Here is an 18,638-nt window from a genome sequence, read left to right on the forward strand (position 1 = left end):
GTTTCATTCTTTTTTATTGAAATGAAACGAATGGAATGAGATTGTACGTATTCATCATTGTATTTTTGATATTTATAAGAATGAACCGTAATGGAATCGGGGCACGGGACGGGGGGAAAGTCGAAAGGACGTGCAAGTTTCTCGACGTCATTTGGCACACAAACGAGAAAATTGCCCCCCCAAAAACACACAAAAAAACAAATGAACAAATGGCTGCTGATATGCAATGGGGGATAGGTGATGGGTCGAATTGTATTTATGTACAACGCACAACGCACAACGAACGAGAAAACGAAGAGTTGTTGGAGGTGGGTGGGGCAGTGGCTAATTTTGAGCTCTTTACAGCAACAGTCGGATTTAGCCAATTCGAAATAGAAGGTGACTTTGAACGACGCAACGAACGCTAATGTAATCAGAAGAGAGTCGGGGAGATGCAAATCTAATCTACAGTGGGTGGTGTTTATTATTATTCCGCTGGAGGAAGGCGTGAATGTCGTGAAACGTCGGTCGGATGGCCGGCTCTTGCTGCCAACATTGGCCCATGAGTCGGTAGAGTTCGGCCGGACAATGCGCCGGCCTGGCCAGCGTGGCCGACGGCAGCAGCGGGCAATGGTCGACCGACGACGACGACGTCGACGAATTCAACGACGTTTCAGGTGACGACGACGACGACGACGACGAGGCGACACTGGCCTGATATCGTTGGATGACGCTGGCCAGCAGCAAAGTCTCTCCCATCGATTGCCAAGGTCTGTGCTGGCAGAGTCCAGTCAGCTCCCACAAGGTGATGCCGAAACTCCACACGTCGCTGTGACTGCTCCATTCCTCCTAGTGTTTTGTGTGTGTGTGTTTCAAAAAATCGAAAAAGCAAATTGTGAATGAATTGGCTGCCCTACAAATGACGAACGAGAGATTGGAGAGACAAGAGACAAAAAAAGATGAACTTACCCAAAGCAAAGTCTCGGGTGCCATCCAGCGGACGGGCAACGACCCCCTGCCGTCAATGTAGAAATAATCGCGTGCGAACAGCGTCCGGTAGACGGCCACGTCGGAGATTTTCACGGTGAATCCCTTGCCCACCAGGCAGTTGCTGAATTGTTACATTTGATTGGCCGGTTATTTTCGAAAAAAGAAAAAAGAGCGCCAAATTTGGAAACTGGGACTGAGTTAAAGACTCACCGAGCTGACAGGTCGCGATGGACGAAGCCGAGCGATTCCAAATATTTCATGCCCGAAGCTATTTGAGTCGCCATATAGACGAGACCCCCCAAACTGAAACGGAAAAACAACTGCGTCTTCAAAACGAAACAAGGGAGAGACAGAGACAGAAAATTAAAGAAAAAATGAGAAAAAAAGTGTCACCTGATGGTTTTGACGCCGGGATCAAAGTTATCGGCGGCTCCTAGACGATACTGACGCAGGTAGATGGGCAACGGTCCGCCTTCCAGGTACTCGGTCATCAGACCCAAGGTGATGACGTCGTCGCTGGCTGATAGATTGGTGGCCATGGCCACCACTTTGGCGATGGACGGGTCACGAAGGACGGCCAATCTCTTCACTTGGCTGATCAGGTCGTCATCTGTTCCAGCGGCGGCGGCGGCGACCGGCACCGTTGCGCCGCACGAGCCGCAAGAAGACGCACTTGCGTCCGGCGAAACTGGACGCGTCAATCAATTCGGCGAAATGCAACGCTGTGTGAACGGCTGTCGGCTGGTGGCCGAACGCGCCCGCCGAATTCTCGCCCAGTTTCTCGAGTAATCCGATTTGGTGGCGGCCTAAATCTGGCGGGCAAAGATCGTCATCGACGGGCGACCCAGCGGGAATGACGTAGGGCGAGACGTGCGACGGGAATGGTGGCGCCGGGTGCGGCTGCGGCTGTGGCGGGGGTGGAGGTGGCGCCGTGAAAATGGCGGCGCCTCCTCCTCCTCCTCCTCCGTCTTCCGATCCTTCGAATGACGACGATTCACTAGTCGACATCAGGGCGGAATTTTCTTCGAAAAGCGGCTTCAACACGCCGCGATCGCCCTTTTTTGATTTTTTCAACGTCTTTTTAATGATTTTCTTCCAGTGAATTTAAAATAAATCAAATAAAACAGAGGATGGGCACTTACGAGGATGAGATCGGTGGTGGCGTAATAATTTTCCGACGGCACAGCTGCGAACGAAGTGGTCGCACTGCTCATCGTGTTCAATGGGTCGGCCATGAACAGCTTGACGGCCGATAAAGGCGGACGGGGTAACGGCATGGCCGTCGCGTTGGCCGTCGCGTTGGTGTAAAGTCCTTTGCAGTGCAGGCCTTTGGGCGTCAGCAGCAACGGCTCCTTTTGGATGAGGCAGCCGTACTCGGCGTCGGCGGAAGAAGAAGAAGAAGAGCAAAAATGATTGGTCGGCCGGAATGCAGCCGATCGACTGGACGCGTTCGTCTGCTTTTGACTGCTGTTGCTGCTGTACTTGACGCTAATTGGCTGTTGTTGCTGCTGTTGTTGTTGCTGTTGCTGATAGGGTTCGTGGTAGAAAGAGGAAGTGTCGCTGTCCGACTCGCCGGCCGCCATCGAAATGACTGGCCCGTAAAAGCCGTCGCGAGCCGACGGCGCTAAATTCGATTTGTGGCTGAATTGCTTCAAACTCAAGAGCGTCGTGCGCTGTTTGGCGTCGTTGAGACCCACCCTCGGCGTCAACGACAACTTGTTCAATCCATCGCTGCCGCAGCCGCCGCCGTCGCCGCCGCCGGGCAACATGGCGGCCACTTGTTTGCCGTGCCGATTGCGACGTCGTTTGAGGTAAACGACGAGGCCGGTGGCCAGTAACAAGACGACGATGGACAAGACTCCGCCCACCAGGCCAATATAGGCCGTCCTTTGATCTTCGGCCACCGTCGAAATGCTCTCCTCGAAACTATCGTCATCGACGTCGATGTCCATGTCGCCGTCGTCGTCGCCGTCGATGATTGCGATTTCGGGTCCTTGTTCTAGCGCCGGATCGACGGCGTCTTTTTGGTCCGTTTGCGACTGGTCGGCCTCGTTTCCGAATCGAACGGCGTCGTCGCCGCCTTGCCGCTGGCCGGCAGTGGTGGTGGTGGTGGTGATGTTGGCCTCGGACGAGTGGAAAGTCACTTCGCTCATCAACAGCCATCGACTGTTGAACTGCAGTTGCAGCTGCAAATAGCGGCCGACGCGACGCTTCAAATCGATGGTCACCTTCTGAATGGTGGCCGACGTCAGAGCGTCGAGCGAAGGCCGGACGGCTTTGCCTGCGTTGTAATTGTCCTTGTCCAGCGCAAAGTGGACGAGGCAGGCAGTCAATCCCGTCGCGGTGGCGGTGGCGGTGGCGTTGGCGTTGGCCGACGTTGGCTCCTTGGCCAAGTGGAGCGTGACGCTGGTAAACTCCCTGGCCGAATGGAATTCGAAAAAGAGGTGCACCCTGCCATCGGCGGCCGACGATCCATTATTCATCCAGCCCACCCAGCTGGAGCCTGTTTGCCGTTGTCGTTGTCGCAACCCCCGGCCGGAAACAACAGCGGAGAAAAAGGCAACAAAGCGAAAAACATCAAGGCGTGTTGTGCGTAGTTGGTAACTCTTTTGTTTTATTCTAATTTTTTTTCCATTTCAACGGCCATCGCCCACCTCTTATCCATTCAAATCTTTTGTTTTTACTTTTTTGTTTTAAATTATTTCCCTATTTAGTTTGATTTATTTGTTGTTGTTGAAAAAGAAAAGGGAAAAGGAAAAGAAAAAGAGACACTGACCGAAAAATGTTGCGTTGATGGATGTGCGATTGTCGGTGATGACGCCGTCGACCAGCTGGCCAAGTCCGGCCACTCGGTTGTCCCCATCATATGAAATGTCGTCGAGATTTTCAGCCCAGTCGACCAGATGTTGGCCGCTCTTTTTCGGCCACGTCGTGTAGCCCATCAATCCTCCTGTATTTTGCCAGGCCAACGTGTTTTTTTATTTTCTTATTGAAACGGTGAAGCGCAAACAAACAAAAAAGGAAAGAAAACAAAGGGGGGTTTCCTTGTTTTTATATTGTTTTTTGATCGACGTGATGACTATACCTGTCCAGGGACAGCCGTAGATCTCGACTCGCATGCAGGTGGTGCGCGGATGATGACTGTAAGGCAGGAAACGTATCCGTTCGGCCACTAGCGGATGATCCAGTTGCTGGACAGCAGCCAGCCATGGATTGTTGTTGCCCGGCAATATCTAATTCATTTGGAAATGATGATTTCTTTCTTTCTTTTTGTTTCTTCCTCGAATCAATTAAAGGAACACGTTTCTATCGATCGAATGAGAAGGAGAGAACGAGACAACAAAGTCGAAATCACCTGGTGAGAATTAGCATTTTTGTAGGTCACCCAACGGCCTAAATGATGGCGCCAATATTCAATGATGAACGCTTCGGCAAATTCTTGGCCTTGCCCGTTGCCGAACCGTCCCTGCGTTTCGCTGGCCGTGACTAAATAGGGGCCGTGACCCGACGGAAGTGCCACTTCCAGCCATTCGCGCACGTTGTGTTGGATGGCCGGCCGAGGACACCACGCACCGCCTCCCTTTTCCACACGAACTCTACGTCGATAATAACACGAATTGTATACATCTGTACTTCTGTGCGTGTGTACGTGTGTACGCACAATGAATCGACTGCATTTGCCACAGATTCTATTTGGCCTATCTGTTCACGGGATGACATTCATGTGATGAGTTTAGGTTTTTTTTACCTGGCGTGTTCGGGACCGACGCTACGCGCGTACGAAGATGAGGCGCTGATGTCCGAGTCTGGGATGCGTCCCGATTCCATTCCCAGTGCAGATCCCACGCACATTTCTGTCCAATTCATTTTTATTTATTTCTTTTATTTTTGAAATTTCAAATTTGAATACGGTTGTGTGTGACAGGTTTTTTTTTTTCTTTTTACCAGTGGGGGTGATGGGTTGGATGAAGAAGAAACTGACAAACATCAAAATGACGACAGGCGACTTCATTTTCCTTCCTCGTTGTCCTTTGTGGGTGAGGTTTTCGGGTTTTTTTTTTTGCTGTTGAACTGATGAGATTTTTCGTCTCTGGCGAGGTGGCGACACACTTGAATATTAGCAGCAGCTTCCGGCCTCGTCCTAACGACCCGCCATCGATGTCGGCTCTTTTTTCTTTCCCTTTAACTATCAAACAATTCGAAACCAAACAGAAATTTCCGTTAGCTTTGCCATTATGACGTCATTTTTGAATGCAAATTCTATTTTATTTTTAAAACCAACTTTCGATTAGTTGAGCGGCTTTTATTTTTTTCCCTAGAAAGTTCATTTTTCAAACAAACGAGTCAAAATGCGGGGGAGAAGAAACGCGATCCTCTTTTTTTTTTTGTATTAGTGACTCATTTTTTTACGACTTTCCTGGTTTTCGTTACCAGCCCAATATTGTTCTGTCGTCGTTAAAGAGTTTCTATGAATATTTTATCGAGTTTTTTTTGGTTTTTCTTGTTTGAAACTCTGTGTGGCTCTTTTTTTTTCTGCGATAAAACACACCGTTTTCAAAAAAGAGTTTTCTTGATTGTTTCCGAAAAAAAACTTTTCCTTTTTCCAAGGCCGAAATCCCCCCCTCCACCAACTTGATGAAATATGCAAACTAGACCACTGAAATCGTCTTCTCCATCGCAATAACTTTTTTCTTCTTCTCCTTCTCTTCTTTTGAAATGGAGTCGTCATTTTATGCGTTTTTTTTTTTTTTCTTGTTAGGACAGCTGAAAAAAAAAGGAAGTGTGAAGATATGGACGCGAGGATGGCACGGCGATTATCATATTTTGATGGAATCGAATCTGACGTAGCCGTTTGCCAGCAGGAATTTGATTTCCCTGGGCATCTGGTCGACGACGACACAAGGTTTTTTTCCTTTTGACTTTTGTCTGTTCAGCCAGTGCCGACACTGATCAATGGCCCTGCCTTTTTGTAAGCGACACATTATGTACAACACATGCTCTCCCTCTGTGTGTGTGTGTGTGTGTTGTAGACTACGTGTATTTACGTGTTGAAATGAGAGGACAAAACAAAAGCGACCATTAAAAAACGATTGACGGTGTAGCTGCTCTTGTGCGCCGTTATGCCGCCTCGTTATCGATTGTTTTGACATTTTTCAATCGTTCCCCCTTCCCCCGTTTTTTATTTTCGGATACAAATAGGATTTTGTGTCTCTTTGTCAATGGAAACCGATCGATGGCATTTTCCAGTTTTATTTATTTGATTTGATTTGATTTTTTATGTTTTATTTTTTTTATTTTGGAGTAAAGAAAGAGGCATTCGGCTTGGCCATTTCGTTTGGTTGGCTTCTTCTTTTTCTTTCGTTTTCAAAGAGATGGATCGAACGGACATCCCGCCCGTCTGAGCCGGAAGAGCAAGCCGAAATAAAAACTTGTTCTACTGGAAGTACTCCATCATTTGATTTCTCTCTTATTCTCTTTCTCTCTCTCTCGATGTGTTCTGACATACGTAAAAATACCACACACAAAAAACTGGATGTCCTCCTATCCCTGTACGACATTGTCACACGCACACACACACACACACACACAAGTGTGTGAAAAGAAACACTTTGTACACACCCGTTCTTTTTCAAAGGCCAACTTGTCTTTATTTGTCTCTAGATGTTTTGAATGTAATCGAGAATCGCAGATCCAATCTAGATGTGATTGCCAATGCATAATCGATATACCATCTATGTAGCTACAGTATAATATCTATTTTTTCAAAATCAATGACTCGATAAAGCATCTCTCGCTGCGAAATTCGAATGGGAAAAAAAGACAAAAGTGTAGAGTGGGCCAATTGGTGCTGCCTATTGCAACGTCGATACATCATCATCAATCACGTAAGCATCACTTGAAACATTTCTATTTGAAAAAAAAAGAAAACAATTGCCGCCATTTCCTTTCGTGTGCGGAGCTTCATATTATTCCCTGTTTATTATCACGTCTGTGAATAGGTCCCCGTCGTTCTTAATATGATCCGCTTATTGCTTTTTGGCCTCCAATCTTTTTGAATCGATAAAGCCCCAGCTCATTTTTTTGTTTGGTTGTTTGTTTGTTTGAAAAAAAAAAGTCTTACCTTTTCTTTGATTTAGAAAATGCGTCGACACTTGATTACGTTGCCTTTCACCACAACACACAATTTCACGAACGAAAAAGAAAAGAAAGAGCGAATCCTGGTGATGCGAGAGAAAGAAAGAGGAGAACCAGTGAACGTGGTGGTGCTCGTAGCGAGTCAACAGGACAACTAAAGGTCCTCCACGAGTTGGCTGCCAGTTTTCAGTGCGGGTAGAGTAGACGGTGTTTGGGCCGACACATCCCATTGGTTAACAGCCTCCCTCCTCTGGACTCTCACAACTCACAACAACTACTGTTCTTTGCCTTTCTTTCATAATAACGAGAACGATTTCAGACACACACACAAAAAACTAAAATTCATTTGAAATGAAATTGCTGGTTGCGAAAACCCGTTTCCGATTCGTGTTTCTTTTACGACCCAATCAAAGAAGCGCGTCGAGCCCTTTTTAATTTTTTTCTTTCTTTCTTCAAATCGTCGTTTGAACACGACAAAAAAGTTGAACAAACAACTCGACCTTTCTTTCTTTCATTCTTTCTTTCTTTGTTTTTATGAATTAAAACAAAAAAACGTTCCAGGGCAGCTCGTGCGCTACTCTCGTCGCAACCAGAAAGGAAAAGTGAGTTGCCTTTTTTTCGTTATTTTCATTCGCAGTTTCAACAACGAGATGAAAGTCATTCAATTTTTCCTGTTCTCTCTCTCTCTCTTGGCCACATTGCCAGTTTGTTCGAGTGTCTCATTTGTTCAAAACGAGACTTTTTTATTTTTTCTTGATGTTTGTCGCAAGTGAAAGTTCCTTCCCTTTTTTTTTTCCCTTCTAAATAATTTAATTTCCAAAAATTGTTGAAAAAGGAAGAGTTTCTTGCATAATGTGATGAATCTGTATGGGGTAGCAGCTCGGCCGTGTACATCGTGTCGCCATTGTTGTTTGCGCTGGTGCGTGCGTGTGTGCGCGCGCGCGCCTTCCCTGGGCGTTATAGACGAGCTAAGCTTTTTATTTGTCCAAAAGCATTGAACTGAACATTTGAATCCCGTTTTTCTTATTTGATTCGCCTTCACACATTGGAACATGGCGACTGGCAAACTGCAGAGTCTCAAGAGGAAAAGTCTCAAACAATTGCGCAATTGAAGAAACGATCTTCTTTTTGATATGCTAATGGCTCTCTTGTCTCTCCCTCTCTTAGGACAAAAAAAAAATGAAACGGAAAGACATTTGCGCATCTGATTCAATTGCAATTTCGAAAAGAATGTCGTCTAAAGAGTTGATATAGTATATAGTGCGCATATTTCATTGATTTGAAAGGCGAATCAACGGCGGTGATGGATCGCTGCCCCCCTTTTTTTGTTGTTTAAAAAAACCCTCTTTTTTTCTCCCCACTACTATGTACACAAGACAAGAAGACGTACTAGGTAGTTTGTTTGTTTTGCTGATTGAGTCTCGCAGATAAGCTTCTTGTCTGCTTCTGCGTCTGCGTCTTATTCAGCTGAATGTTCTTATCCCCTGGACAAGGTGTCTTGTTTGTCTTTGCCAGAGGTATTGTGCCGTTGTTCGTTTTGAAGCATCGTCGCATATTTTTATTGATCGCACTTGCCTTGTTTTCTCTTTTGTTTCATTTTCATTTTCATGTCACAAACACTCGCTCGAAATCTTTTTTTTTTTTTCCTATTTAAAAGAAAGAGAAGAAGAAGAAGAAAATGATGTAAAACAGCGTTCGACAGAAAATAGACCGGATATCTGGCCGATCCTGTCCGTTTATCCGGAACCATTTTTTCCTTCTTCTTCTTTCCATTCAAGTTTTTTTCACAAAAAAAAAAAAAAAAATAAAAAAAGGGGGGAAGAGTTTGAAAGAGATAAAAACGTGTGCAACAATCTCTACAAAAAAAGGATGGAGAACGAGCTATAAATAGCAGAGCTGTCTTGCCCCTATCTGTTGTCCGCGTCTAATCGCGACAGTGATTTATTTTATCGATGGACGAAACAGACAGACAACACGCGGACAACGTCATTGAAATGTAAACGTCATCTTTTTCTATTCTAATTATTCTTTCGAAATGTCGAGCGCAAGACGTTCCTCATTGTCAATGCGCTAAATGACGAGTGCGCCCCATCTGATTGTCCAATGATCTTGTCCAATTGAAAAGCCAAAATGTAATAAACAAACAAAAAACAAACAAACATGTTGGAGCTAGAAATGAATCGAGTGGGCGTGCAAGTGTTGTTCTCTGCGTCAGAGTCAGATGTGAGGACACGTGTTCAATTCGGATGGTGCCCATCTGCATTAACTCCGCCCATTGCGCCGCGTCTAAATTCGCCAAGGAAAACCGCAACCGGAAATCGTTTGACGCTCTATCCGCAGAACAAAAAAGGTGTGGTCTATGGAATCAGGTTTCTCCTCTATTCTTTTCTTGCTTTAACCATCGATTTTTGTTGTTTTTTTTTTCTTTCATTCTATTCTATTCTCTCTCCCCCCGTCAGTTGAAAAATTGGGCGCACGCGAATGAAACGCAAAAATAAAGGGAGGGGGGCGTGAAATGAGGAGTTCGTATTTCACTAAACGCCAGATGCACTTTCAAATGATTTAATTATTAGCTGGTCTACTAGTAAAGTACGTCAAACTCGGAAAAAAAACTAAACAAAAAATACAAGAAACAGCACCTGCTGTCTCAAATATTGACTGACGTTTTCTTTTTTTTTTTTATCTCCCCTTCCCCCCTTTTTTTTATTTGTTATTGTGTGTGTGTGTGCGTGTCTTTTCTTGTGACAAAAGAGGGGTGGGGGGGAAGTGTAGAACTTTTGACGGAACTGTGCTAAAAATGAGCCGAACATGTTTGACTGAAACTTATCAGTTCTGTGTCAAAGATTTCACTTTGCGTTACAAGACTTTTGGCTTTTCCTTTTTCCCTTTTTCTCATTGCCCACTTGTTGTTATTTCAACCGAAACAGACACACACACACACACACAAGAAACGCCTATGGATTGGACTGGCGATCAAACACCGAGTTGCGAAGGGTGAGGATACCCCGCCTTGATTTCACGCCGTGATGGAGTACCGCCTCCACCACGTCTAGCATCATACAAAGATAATAATCTAATTGAAACAATCGTCCTGTGGAAATCATTTTAAAGCTCATCTCGCCATGATGGAAACGAGCGTTTTAATAAGCGCACCACTTCTAATCGCTTTCCGTGTTTGATGTAGCGCAACAAATTACACCGTCTCACATGCGCACAGACGAATTTCAAGTTTGCCGTTAAGTCTACGAGAGAGAGAGAGATGATTGAGGGTAGTAATACCTACGTCGTGTGTGGAAAATGGCCTTTAGGGCATCGTGCTGCTCTTCAGTCTTCTTCTCGTCCTATGTATTAGTCGAAGGCAGCGTCTATACAGCAGGACTGCGGGGGGGGGGGGATGTGGAATCAATTGTTTGCTACGCTCCTCCCGGCCATAAGAGAAAGAAAAAGCTTCGGTCGGGACGCACACAGATAGGGAGAATGAGTCTGTATATGCGTTCAGAGATGATCAAGAGTCACTTGAAAAGAAACGAGTCGACATTCGCCCACCATCCGTCTGACAAGACTCGAGAGGAATACGGCGAATAGGACGGCAGGAAACAAAAGAAATGAGGCGAAGCGACTCGATGATGCGCCATTTTCAACGAGCAACTGTCGCTTTTCATAATGATGCGACCGAAAGATCGTCTTTATTCCTATTATATCCGATCCGCTCGTATAGTACCAGTAGAAGTACATAATGAGGGCGATGCAGACTATATACCATTTCATTTGTTCATTCAACCTTCTTCAGCGTCTCGGCGTCTCGATGCAGTAATACGCTGCTAGCAATAATAAAGCGATGCTGGCCAGTCTGTCAGCCAGTTTCCAATCCAGGTTCCGTGCGTGAATAGAGCGACCGTTTCTATTGACTCGAGCCTTTGGCTTTTTGCATCAGCCGGCTATTATTCAAATAACGGCAGCGCGGATGCTGGACGCCGATTGAATGCGTTGGTCTATTTTGATACGCTGCTCCAATCTGGCTAGACTCTACACATCTGAAATGAATGCACTCGAGTCGAATTTAAATGCAATCGCGTTACAGCCAAAGGTATGGCAACGCCCCATGTACAACTCGGCCAGTTATTTATTCGAATGTGGCACAGAGACGTGGTCCAAACACCTCGCCGTCGGATTACAACCGTAAATATGAAGTGAAAAAAACGAAGGAAAAAAAGGGAGGCAGGGGACAACGGAAGGCCCAAATGGACACGTTTTTAGCTCTGTACACACGTACACAACGTAAATAAAAAGCTTATCAACAAGTCGAGAAGAAAAGAGGGACAGCAACGAAAGAATTCTTTATCGCCTTGTATTTGGATGGGGCGCACAGACCCTTGACCGTTAAATCCTCCAACCTTATTGCACACGCATACAAATAACTCGGATAATGCAGCCCTCTAGAAAAAGAGTTTTTTTAATTTTTTTCCAAGTAAAATTTGAAAAATAAAATAAAACAAAAACACTTGACGCCGGTTCAATTTTCACTTCAAAAATAGAACCGCTCAGTTTTGCCGATGTGGGAAACGATCCAGTTGGAATGTTCATCCTATTTGCTTATTTCATCGGGGGTTAAAAAGAATTTAGATAAAAGGCGTTAATATATATGATAATGTTCCCCGTCTCTTTTGGTTCTCATGGCAGTAAACGAAGCAGCTGACTCTATCTATTTTTTTTCGTATTGCGTCCCGATCAAAAGAAGAATTTTTCCTTGTTTTCTATCTACTGCACGCAAAGAAAAGAGCTGCTGACTCTGTTCTCTCTCCATTTCCCCGCGTCGCTCTACTTTTGATAGTCGTCCCCTACTCGGAAAAATAAAGAATGCAATAGCGAAAAGAAAGGGAGAAAAAAAAAAATAAATAAAAAAGAAAAGACATGCCATTAATCAAAGGTCTCTGTTGAGGGAATTCTCTTTTAATAGGATGGATCACACCCTCTCTGTGTTCTGTGTGTGGCGTATGCTCTCACACACACACACACACATGAAAAAATATATATATACTCGTGAATGGAAATGTATTGTTAAGTTGGGCGTCTCTTTTATAGTCGCTGATCTCGAGGGCCCGATGACACGTGAAACACGCAGACGTCCCTCGACGCTTTTCTTCGACGCCGCGTCAGACTCTCTGGCAAAGATTACGTCTCTCGTTGCTTATTTCTAAATATTGGATGCCATTTATCATCGAGCCACTCTCTGTAGACTTTGTTTCCTCATAATAATTCAGCGCCCCCCTTGTTCCAGTTAAACAAACTTTTGATCCAAAGAGAAGAGAAATGTCGCTTTATTTATTGGACTTTGCTGTTGGCATTTCTCAAACCCCCTCCCCCCAGAAAAAAAAGAAGAAATCGCAACTATTTACTAAAGCGCAACAGAATGAAAATACAATCATTTGGCGAAAGAATGGCAACCCCCTCTGTATAAATAGGGAGGGAAAAAAATGTTTGAAATTCTTTTCCTCCTTATCCGCCCCTACCCGTCCCTACCCGTCCCTACCGAAATTCGTGCAAGAAAGTGACGGTGTACCGAGGCACGCACACAATAAGTGGGTACGACCGTGTACTACTACACACACGATCAATAGTCGTTGAGGTGAGTTGGTGGAGCTCTTACTCGTCTCTTTCTTTTGTACGTTGCGTATCTGATCCTCTGATGCTGAGGAGATGGGCCAAAAAAAAAAAAGTAAGGGGAGTTGCCATAGAAACAGGGAAAATGCCCTGCATTAAGCCCTTCCAAAGTAGTGGGAATAAAGAAAGACCTTGGGCACTCTGCCGAGATCACCGAGTAAAAACATACGCTACAGCCAGAGTAATAAGTTGATGTTGTTGTTGTTGTTGCTGCTGCTGTTGCTGCTACGAAAACTGTATAAACTTGTCCGATCCCGTTAAAGACGCTTTGACGTTTAATCGGCGTGAAATAAAGCTCCCGACCTCCTCCTCCTCCTCCATATAAAGCATTGCCTCTTTATTAATCCATTTAAAGACTTACCAATGTAGCGACGCGGAAAAGAGTCAAAGCCTGCAGTCGCATTATATTCTTATTGAGAAAGAGAGAGAGAGAAATCCACGTCAGGCGTGATAAGTCTATTAATCACCAACTTTTTTTGTTGTTTAATGCGCGTGAGTCTGTGTAACCGCATCATCAATCAAAGCCAATTTTCTTTGACAAAATACTTTTCGTTTTATGAATGCAAAACATCCACTTTTTTTTTAAATTAACACAAAGAGATGTGCCTCTATAAAAAAAAAAAAAAAAAAAAAAAAGATCGTCATTTCTTCTTTCTTTGCGCACGGCCAAGGGCCGGCTTCTCTTTGGTCACGTCGGTAGCATTTCTTTTCTTGGCGACGGGCGGTGGCACTCTCAGATGACGTAAATCGGCACTGAAAAGAACCTTGTTTAAAACACAGAAACAGCTGTTGAAACCAACAGACCAACAACATTATCCCCCCACTCTTTTTACTCTGTTTCAATTCATACCGAATGTGCCCATCCAGCGTACGTTCCAAAAAGGGATTGAAAGTGAGCGCTGATCTCATTGTAGACCTTATCAGTCACACTTTTCGTTTGGCTCAGGTGCGGCACGTAGTTGGCCTTGGCTATTTGAAAGACGTGCGTGTCAACCGGTATGGCAACACTGTGATTCAGCGACATTAAGCAGATGCAATCTGCCACCTATTCCATTTTGAGTGTGTGTAAAAGTCGCAATGAGATGACAAAAAAACAAAAAAAAGAAATACTTGAGGAATGAAAACTTGTACCTTGGCACCTATACCTGGTAGAGTCATCAAGGATGATTTCGCTTCCAGATATGAAACTGTTCTTAAATTCAATAGCCAATCACGCCCACCGTTTTTCATTATCTTGGCTGCCGATTGTTGAATGAACTTGGCTCGATAACCAAAGCCAAGTGTTCGCAACTTGGATTCGACTTTTTCTTCGGCTAGCGATTCAATTGATGGAAATGTATAATAGGCCACATCCTCGTATGTCAGCAGATGGTTTCCGTACGTTTCGCACAGCTTTTCTACCATTCCCGTTATCCTGCAAAATGAATTGCGTTAGCTAAAACACACCTCCCAATGTAATTGAAAAACAAAACAAAAAACCTTTGAATATTGTTGTTGGATGAGCAAATGAAGGCAAACAAGTTTTCCACTGGATCTTGTTTCAGCATGCGTACCCCTACGAAATTCTTGGCCACCTTATCAAAATTAGCATCTGCTAGAGACCACTGCCTGTAGAGACTTTCTAAATCAATATCCAACTGAAAGTAATCTTTCACCATGTGCTCATAATCAATACATTCCTTCATTTCTGCCTTTTTGGCTGGCAAGGATTCTGACGGTGACGCTTCAGATTGAACGACAGGAGTCACAACACGGTAATTCAAGCCAGCCTCATCCTGATTCATTAGCCACAAATATCCTGCCAAAACACCAGCCCACTCTCCGCTAGGTCGTTTCTTCCATCTATGCTGTAGAAATCTTTTTACAAACCAAATGAAAAGAAATAATTCTAGACTTTTGACAACCTGAAACTTTGACCGCAGTTGAGCGAAATATCCAAAGACAATTCCGCTACTTTACATGGTATCCTCATTATTGGCGAAGCAGCCATTACGTAAAATATACAGCCAATGTTTCGAGTGTGACAAAGACAAATTAATTGATGTTGAGAACTTTCAAGAAATTTGCTGCCAAATTCCACGTTTTTTTCGTCTGCTTGTTTTGATTGTCATCGCCCCCTGCAAAGATAATTTTTTTTTTCATTTTTAATTCAACTATAAATTAATAACTCCGCTGCACGAAAAAGCTCTGCTAAAATTCGTTGGTTCTTACACGAATATAAAACCCTCGCATAAAACCAACAACCCAACACCAAACAAGTTTTTCATTTACAAATAAAATATGATGAAATTATCGAGCGAATGATTTGTTTTAGAAAATACCGCTAGGTGGCAACGCCTCGAGTTCTTTCATTGGACTACAACCTCTTGTCTGCTTGATAAAGAGCGGAAAACTGTTAATAAACGTATACACCATCTCCGAGTTAAGGGATTAGTAAGAGCATCCCCCACGTTCAAAAATATTCTATTGTCGTGAACAACCAGATCGTCTTAAAGCATGGAGCAATTAATTCCAGTCATTAACAAACTTCAAGATGTTTTTCACACAGTTGGGGCAGACACAATTCAGTTACCACAGATTGTTGTTGTCGGCACTCAGGTAGCTAAACGTTCCGATCATCGATTGATTCTATTTTGAGTTTATGTAACTTAAATGTCTATGATTCTCTTTACAGAGTTCGGGGAAAAGTTCCGTCCTTGAGGGTCTCGTAGGACGTACATTTTTACCCAGAGGAACTGGTATTGTTACACGAAGACCTTTAGTTTTACAACTTATATACACGCCATTGGACGATAAAGAACACAGGTCAGCTGATGAAGGTATCTTTCATTCTTTTGCTGATCTCATTTTGAAATATGTAATGGCCAATTGTTTAAGGGACCCTTCACTTGGAGGAGTGGGCAAAGTTTTTGCACCTCAAAAATAAAATATTTACAGACTTCAACGAAGTGTTAAAAGAAATTGAGCATGAAACGGAACGAGTAGCAGGGCACAACAAGGGAATAGCCCATGAACCGATGAATTTAAAGGTGATACTGCTGTATTCTTTCTGTCATTGGACCTTGATTTTAAAAAGAAATTATCCTACAGGTTTACTCTACCAAGGTTGTTAATCTTACACTTGTTGATCTTCCTGGTATAACCAAAGTTCCTGTTGGTGATCAACCAGAAGATATTGAAGCAAAAATTTATGAACTGATTTTCAGTTTTATCAGCAACCCAAATAGCTTGATTTTGGCTGTGACTCCGGCAACCACAGATTTGGCAACTTCAGAAGCCCTCAAACTTGCAAGAGAGGTTGACCCAGAGGGAAGAAGAACCTTAGCTGTGATGACCAAGTTAGATCTCATGGATGCAGGTCAGTGAGAATGAAATAAGATTTTGAAGCTAAATATTTGACTTTATTGCCGTTTCCAGGGACTGATGCCATTGATGTTTTGTGTGGCAGAGTTATTCCGGTTAAACTTGGCATTATTGGTTTGGTCAACCGCTCTCAAAAAGACATTCAAAATAACAAAGTATAAGTCTGTTAAGCTGTCAAATAACTGTGTCGTAACGAGGTTATCTATACGAATCAGAGCATCGAAGAAGCATTAAAAGACGAAATGAGTTTCCTCCAACGTCGTTACCCTACATTAGCTACCCGCAATGGAACCGCATATTTGGCGAAAACCTTGCAAAGACTGTTGATGCACCACATCCGTGACTGCCTCCCTGAGCTTAAAACAAGAGTAAACTTGATGGTGTCGCAATTTCAGGCTCTACTTCATTCATATGGGGATCAAGTGAAAGACAAAAGTCAAACTTTGCTTCAAATTATAACCAAGTTTGCGTCATCGTATTGCGCAACAATCGAAGGCACAGCCAGGAACATTGAAACTACAGAACTGTGAGCGAATTATCAAGCAATTTGATTGACTTCAGTATTTTTAAACTATTGTTCTGAAACAGGTGTGGCGGAGCTAGGATTTGCTACATTTTCCATGAAACTTTTGGAAGGACCCTAGATTCGATTCACCCACTCTCCGGTTTAACTACATTAGATATACTCACTGCTATTCGCAATGCAACAGGTCCAAGACCTGCTTTGTTTGTCCCAGAGGTAATCATCTACAACGTCTAAACGAAGCCTCAGTATTTCGATACGTTCTGATTATTTTCAAGGTTTCCTTTGAACTACTTGTAAAACGTCAAATTCGCCGCCTCGAAGATCCTTCGCTGCGGTGCATCGAATTAGTGCACGAAGAGATGCAAAGAATTATCCAGCACTGCGGAACGGAAGTTCAACAGGAAATGCTCCGCTTCCCGAAATTGCACGAAAAAATTGTAGACGTAGTCACTTCTTTGTTGAGGCAGCGTCTTCCTCCAACCAACGTCATGGTAAACATTAGCTCTTTGTTTGCCTACTTGCCATCAGTTAATCACGCACTCTGCGGTATTAGGTGGAGAACCTTGTAGCCATTGAACTTGCGTATATCAACACTAAGCATCCCGATTTTCATCGAGAAGCATCTCTTGTGTCGACGTTGATGCATACTCATGTTGAAGAGGCTCCCGCCCATAAACTTCAACCTTCCAAACAATCCACGAAAAAGCAAACAGTGCCCTATCCGCCCGGTATTGTCAACGGCGATTCTCCGTCAAAAGAAGTACTCCGCGTTCATTCAAATTTGCTCCGATAAATTAGTATCCCATTTTTTCCTCACATTATAGCAGATTCGCGTTCAGAAAACATCCATGTCGTTGGTAGAAAGCAACGGTGTTGGTGCTCCTAATGTTGTACAAACCAATTGGTTGACCAATTTGCTACCCGTCGGACGGGATGAATTCGCGAATGACACGTCTGCCGAAAACACCCCGACTGCGACGCCCACTCATCATGCCGCGTCCACGCCACTTCAAAATCCTTTTGGACACCAGAAACCGGTCAATCTGCTGTCCGAAGCTGTGCATCAGCCCGAACGAAAATTGTCTGAAAGGGAGAAAAGGGATTGCGAAGTTATCGGTACGTCTTCTTTATTGCTTTCAATTTCAATTATTAAAACATTTCTTTTTCTTTCTTTTGTTTTCCCCTTTCACTAGAACGGCTGATTAAAGCCTACTTTTACATCGTCCGTAAATCGATCCAAGATTCCGTACCGAAAGCTGTGATGCATTTCCTGGTCAACCACGTCAAAGATAACTTGCAGTCAGAATTAGTAACTCACCTCTACCGTCCTGATCAAATTGACTTGTTGCTCTCTGAGTCGGAGCACATAGCCCAGCGTCGCAAAGAAGCTGCTGATATGCTTGAGGTACGTTTGTTTATTTATTGTTTATTTCTATTCATTTATTTCGTGAAGACCAAATGCCAACGGAAATGATTTCACACAGGCACTTCAGCGATCCAGCGTGATTATTGGTGAGATTCGGGAAACGCACTTTTGGTGAAGTCAAATTTAAAAAAACATTTCTCGGTTGTAGTCTGCTCTACCTTTCCGTGATCTAGTCTCTATTCTTTCTCTGTTAAACACTCGATCGCTCATCGGCAAAATTTTTTTTTCTAGGGCCCTCTTTTTTCGGCCCTCCCCTTTATTATTATTATTATTTCGTCCAACCGTAGTCTCTTTTCCCAACTATTTTGCGAATTAGGCATCTGAAAGATGTGTAGTTATCTTAAAAAGCCCCTCCACATAGTCTTTTTCATTCCACATTTAAAATTGTAGTCCGCTACATGTTATTCTTAACTATTATTATTTTCAGTACAATAAAAGAATGTTAAACTGCTTGAGGGGAGTAAAAAAAAAAACGGGAAGCTTTCAGTAAATATTTTTTGTTTTGTTTTATAGATTGTTATCGCGAACTTTTGAAACGGGGCAGTAAAAATCGAACGC

At 43.7% G+C, this 18,638-nt stretch overlaps 3 protein-coding genes across 7 annotated transcripts; 1 reads left to right on the top strand and 2 right to left on the bottom strand.

Moving 5' to 3' along the window:
• Window positions 1–44: 44 nt before the first annotated feature.
• On the bottom strand, window positions 45–7,311 carry LOC116934129 (discoidin domain-containing receptor 2). Its single transcript, XM_045180518.1, is given in 12 exon segments — window positions 45–828; window positions 949–1,090; window positions 1,180–1,272; window positions 1,363–1,578; window positions 1,580–2,025; window positions 2,112–3,472; window positions 3,746–3,919; window positions 4,055–4,202; window positions 4,325–4,565; window positions 4,718–4,823; window positions 4,915–5,155; window positions 7,091–7,311. Coding segments are annotated over 11 exon segments (3,378 nt in total). The 5' UTR covers window positions 4,982–5,155; window positions 7,091–7,311; the 3' UTR covers window positions 45–444.
• A 5,895-nt stretch (window positions 7,312–13,206) lies between these two features.
• Window positions 13,207–15,062, bottom strand: LOC116932316 (N-glycosylase/DNA lyase). Of its 4 annotated transcripts, none has more exons than XM_045180513.1 (6): window positions 14,977–15,062; window positions 14,670–14,882; window positions 14,245–14,607; window positions 13,897–14,179; window positions 13,616–13,810; window positions 13,207–13,551 (listed from the first exon to the last, which is right to left on the bottom strand). In XM_045180513.1, exons 2-6 carry the CDS (start codon window positions 14,753–14,755, stop codon window positions 13,348–13,350), a joined length of 1,131 nt encoding a protein of 376 aa, XP_045036448.1. In that variant the 5' UTR covers window positions 14,756–14,882; window positions 14,977–15,062; the 3' UTR covers window positions 13,207–13,347. The 4 variants fall into 4 exon arrangements, with proteins under 4 accessions (XP_045036448.1, XP_045036449.1, XP_032795975.2 ...); XM_045180514.1 differs by having other exon boundaries at window positions 13,207–13,518; window positions 14,977–15,061; XM_032940084.2 differs by having other exon boundaries at window positions 13,207–13,529; window positions 14,977–15,056.
• Window positions 15,063–15,105: 43 nt separating this feature from the next.
• Window positions 15,106–18,533, top strand: LOC116932313 (dynamin-1-like protein). Of its 2 annotated transcripts, none has more exons than XM_032940079.2 (12): window positions 15,106–15,363; window positions 15,440–15,584; window positions 15,643–15,794; window positions 15,856–16,123; window positions 16,183–16,283; window positions 16,344–16,654; window positions 16,717–16,867; window positions 16,930–17,145; window positions 17,208–17,414; window positions 17,482–17,770; window positions 17,848–18,059; window positions 18,139–18,533. In XM_032940079.2, the coding sequence occupies exons 1-12, from the start codon at window positions 15,262–15,264 to the stop codon at window positions 18,193–18,195; spliced, it is 2,211 nt and encodes a 736-aa protein (XP_032795970.2). In that variant the 5' UTR covers window positions 15,106–15,261; the 3' UTR covers window positions 18,196–18,533. The 2 variants fall into 2 exon arrangements, with proteins under 2 accessions (XP_032795970.2, XP_032795969.2); XM_032940078.2 differs by having other exon boundaries at window positions 15,108–15,363; window positions 17,479–17,770; window positions 18,139–18,204.
• Window positions 18,534–18,638: the final 105 nt, after the last annotated feature.

Source organism: Daphnia magna, linkage group LG10, assembly GCF_020631705.1.
Source record: "Daphnia magna isolate NIES linkage group LG10, ASM2063170v1.1, whole genome shotgun sequence".
Lineage (NCBI taxonomy): Eukaryota > Metazoa > Arthropoda > Branchiopoda > Diplostraca > Daphniidae > Daphnia > Daphnia magna.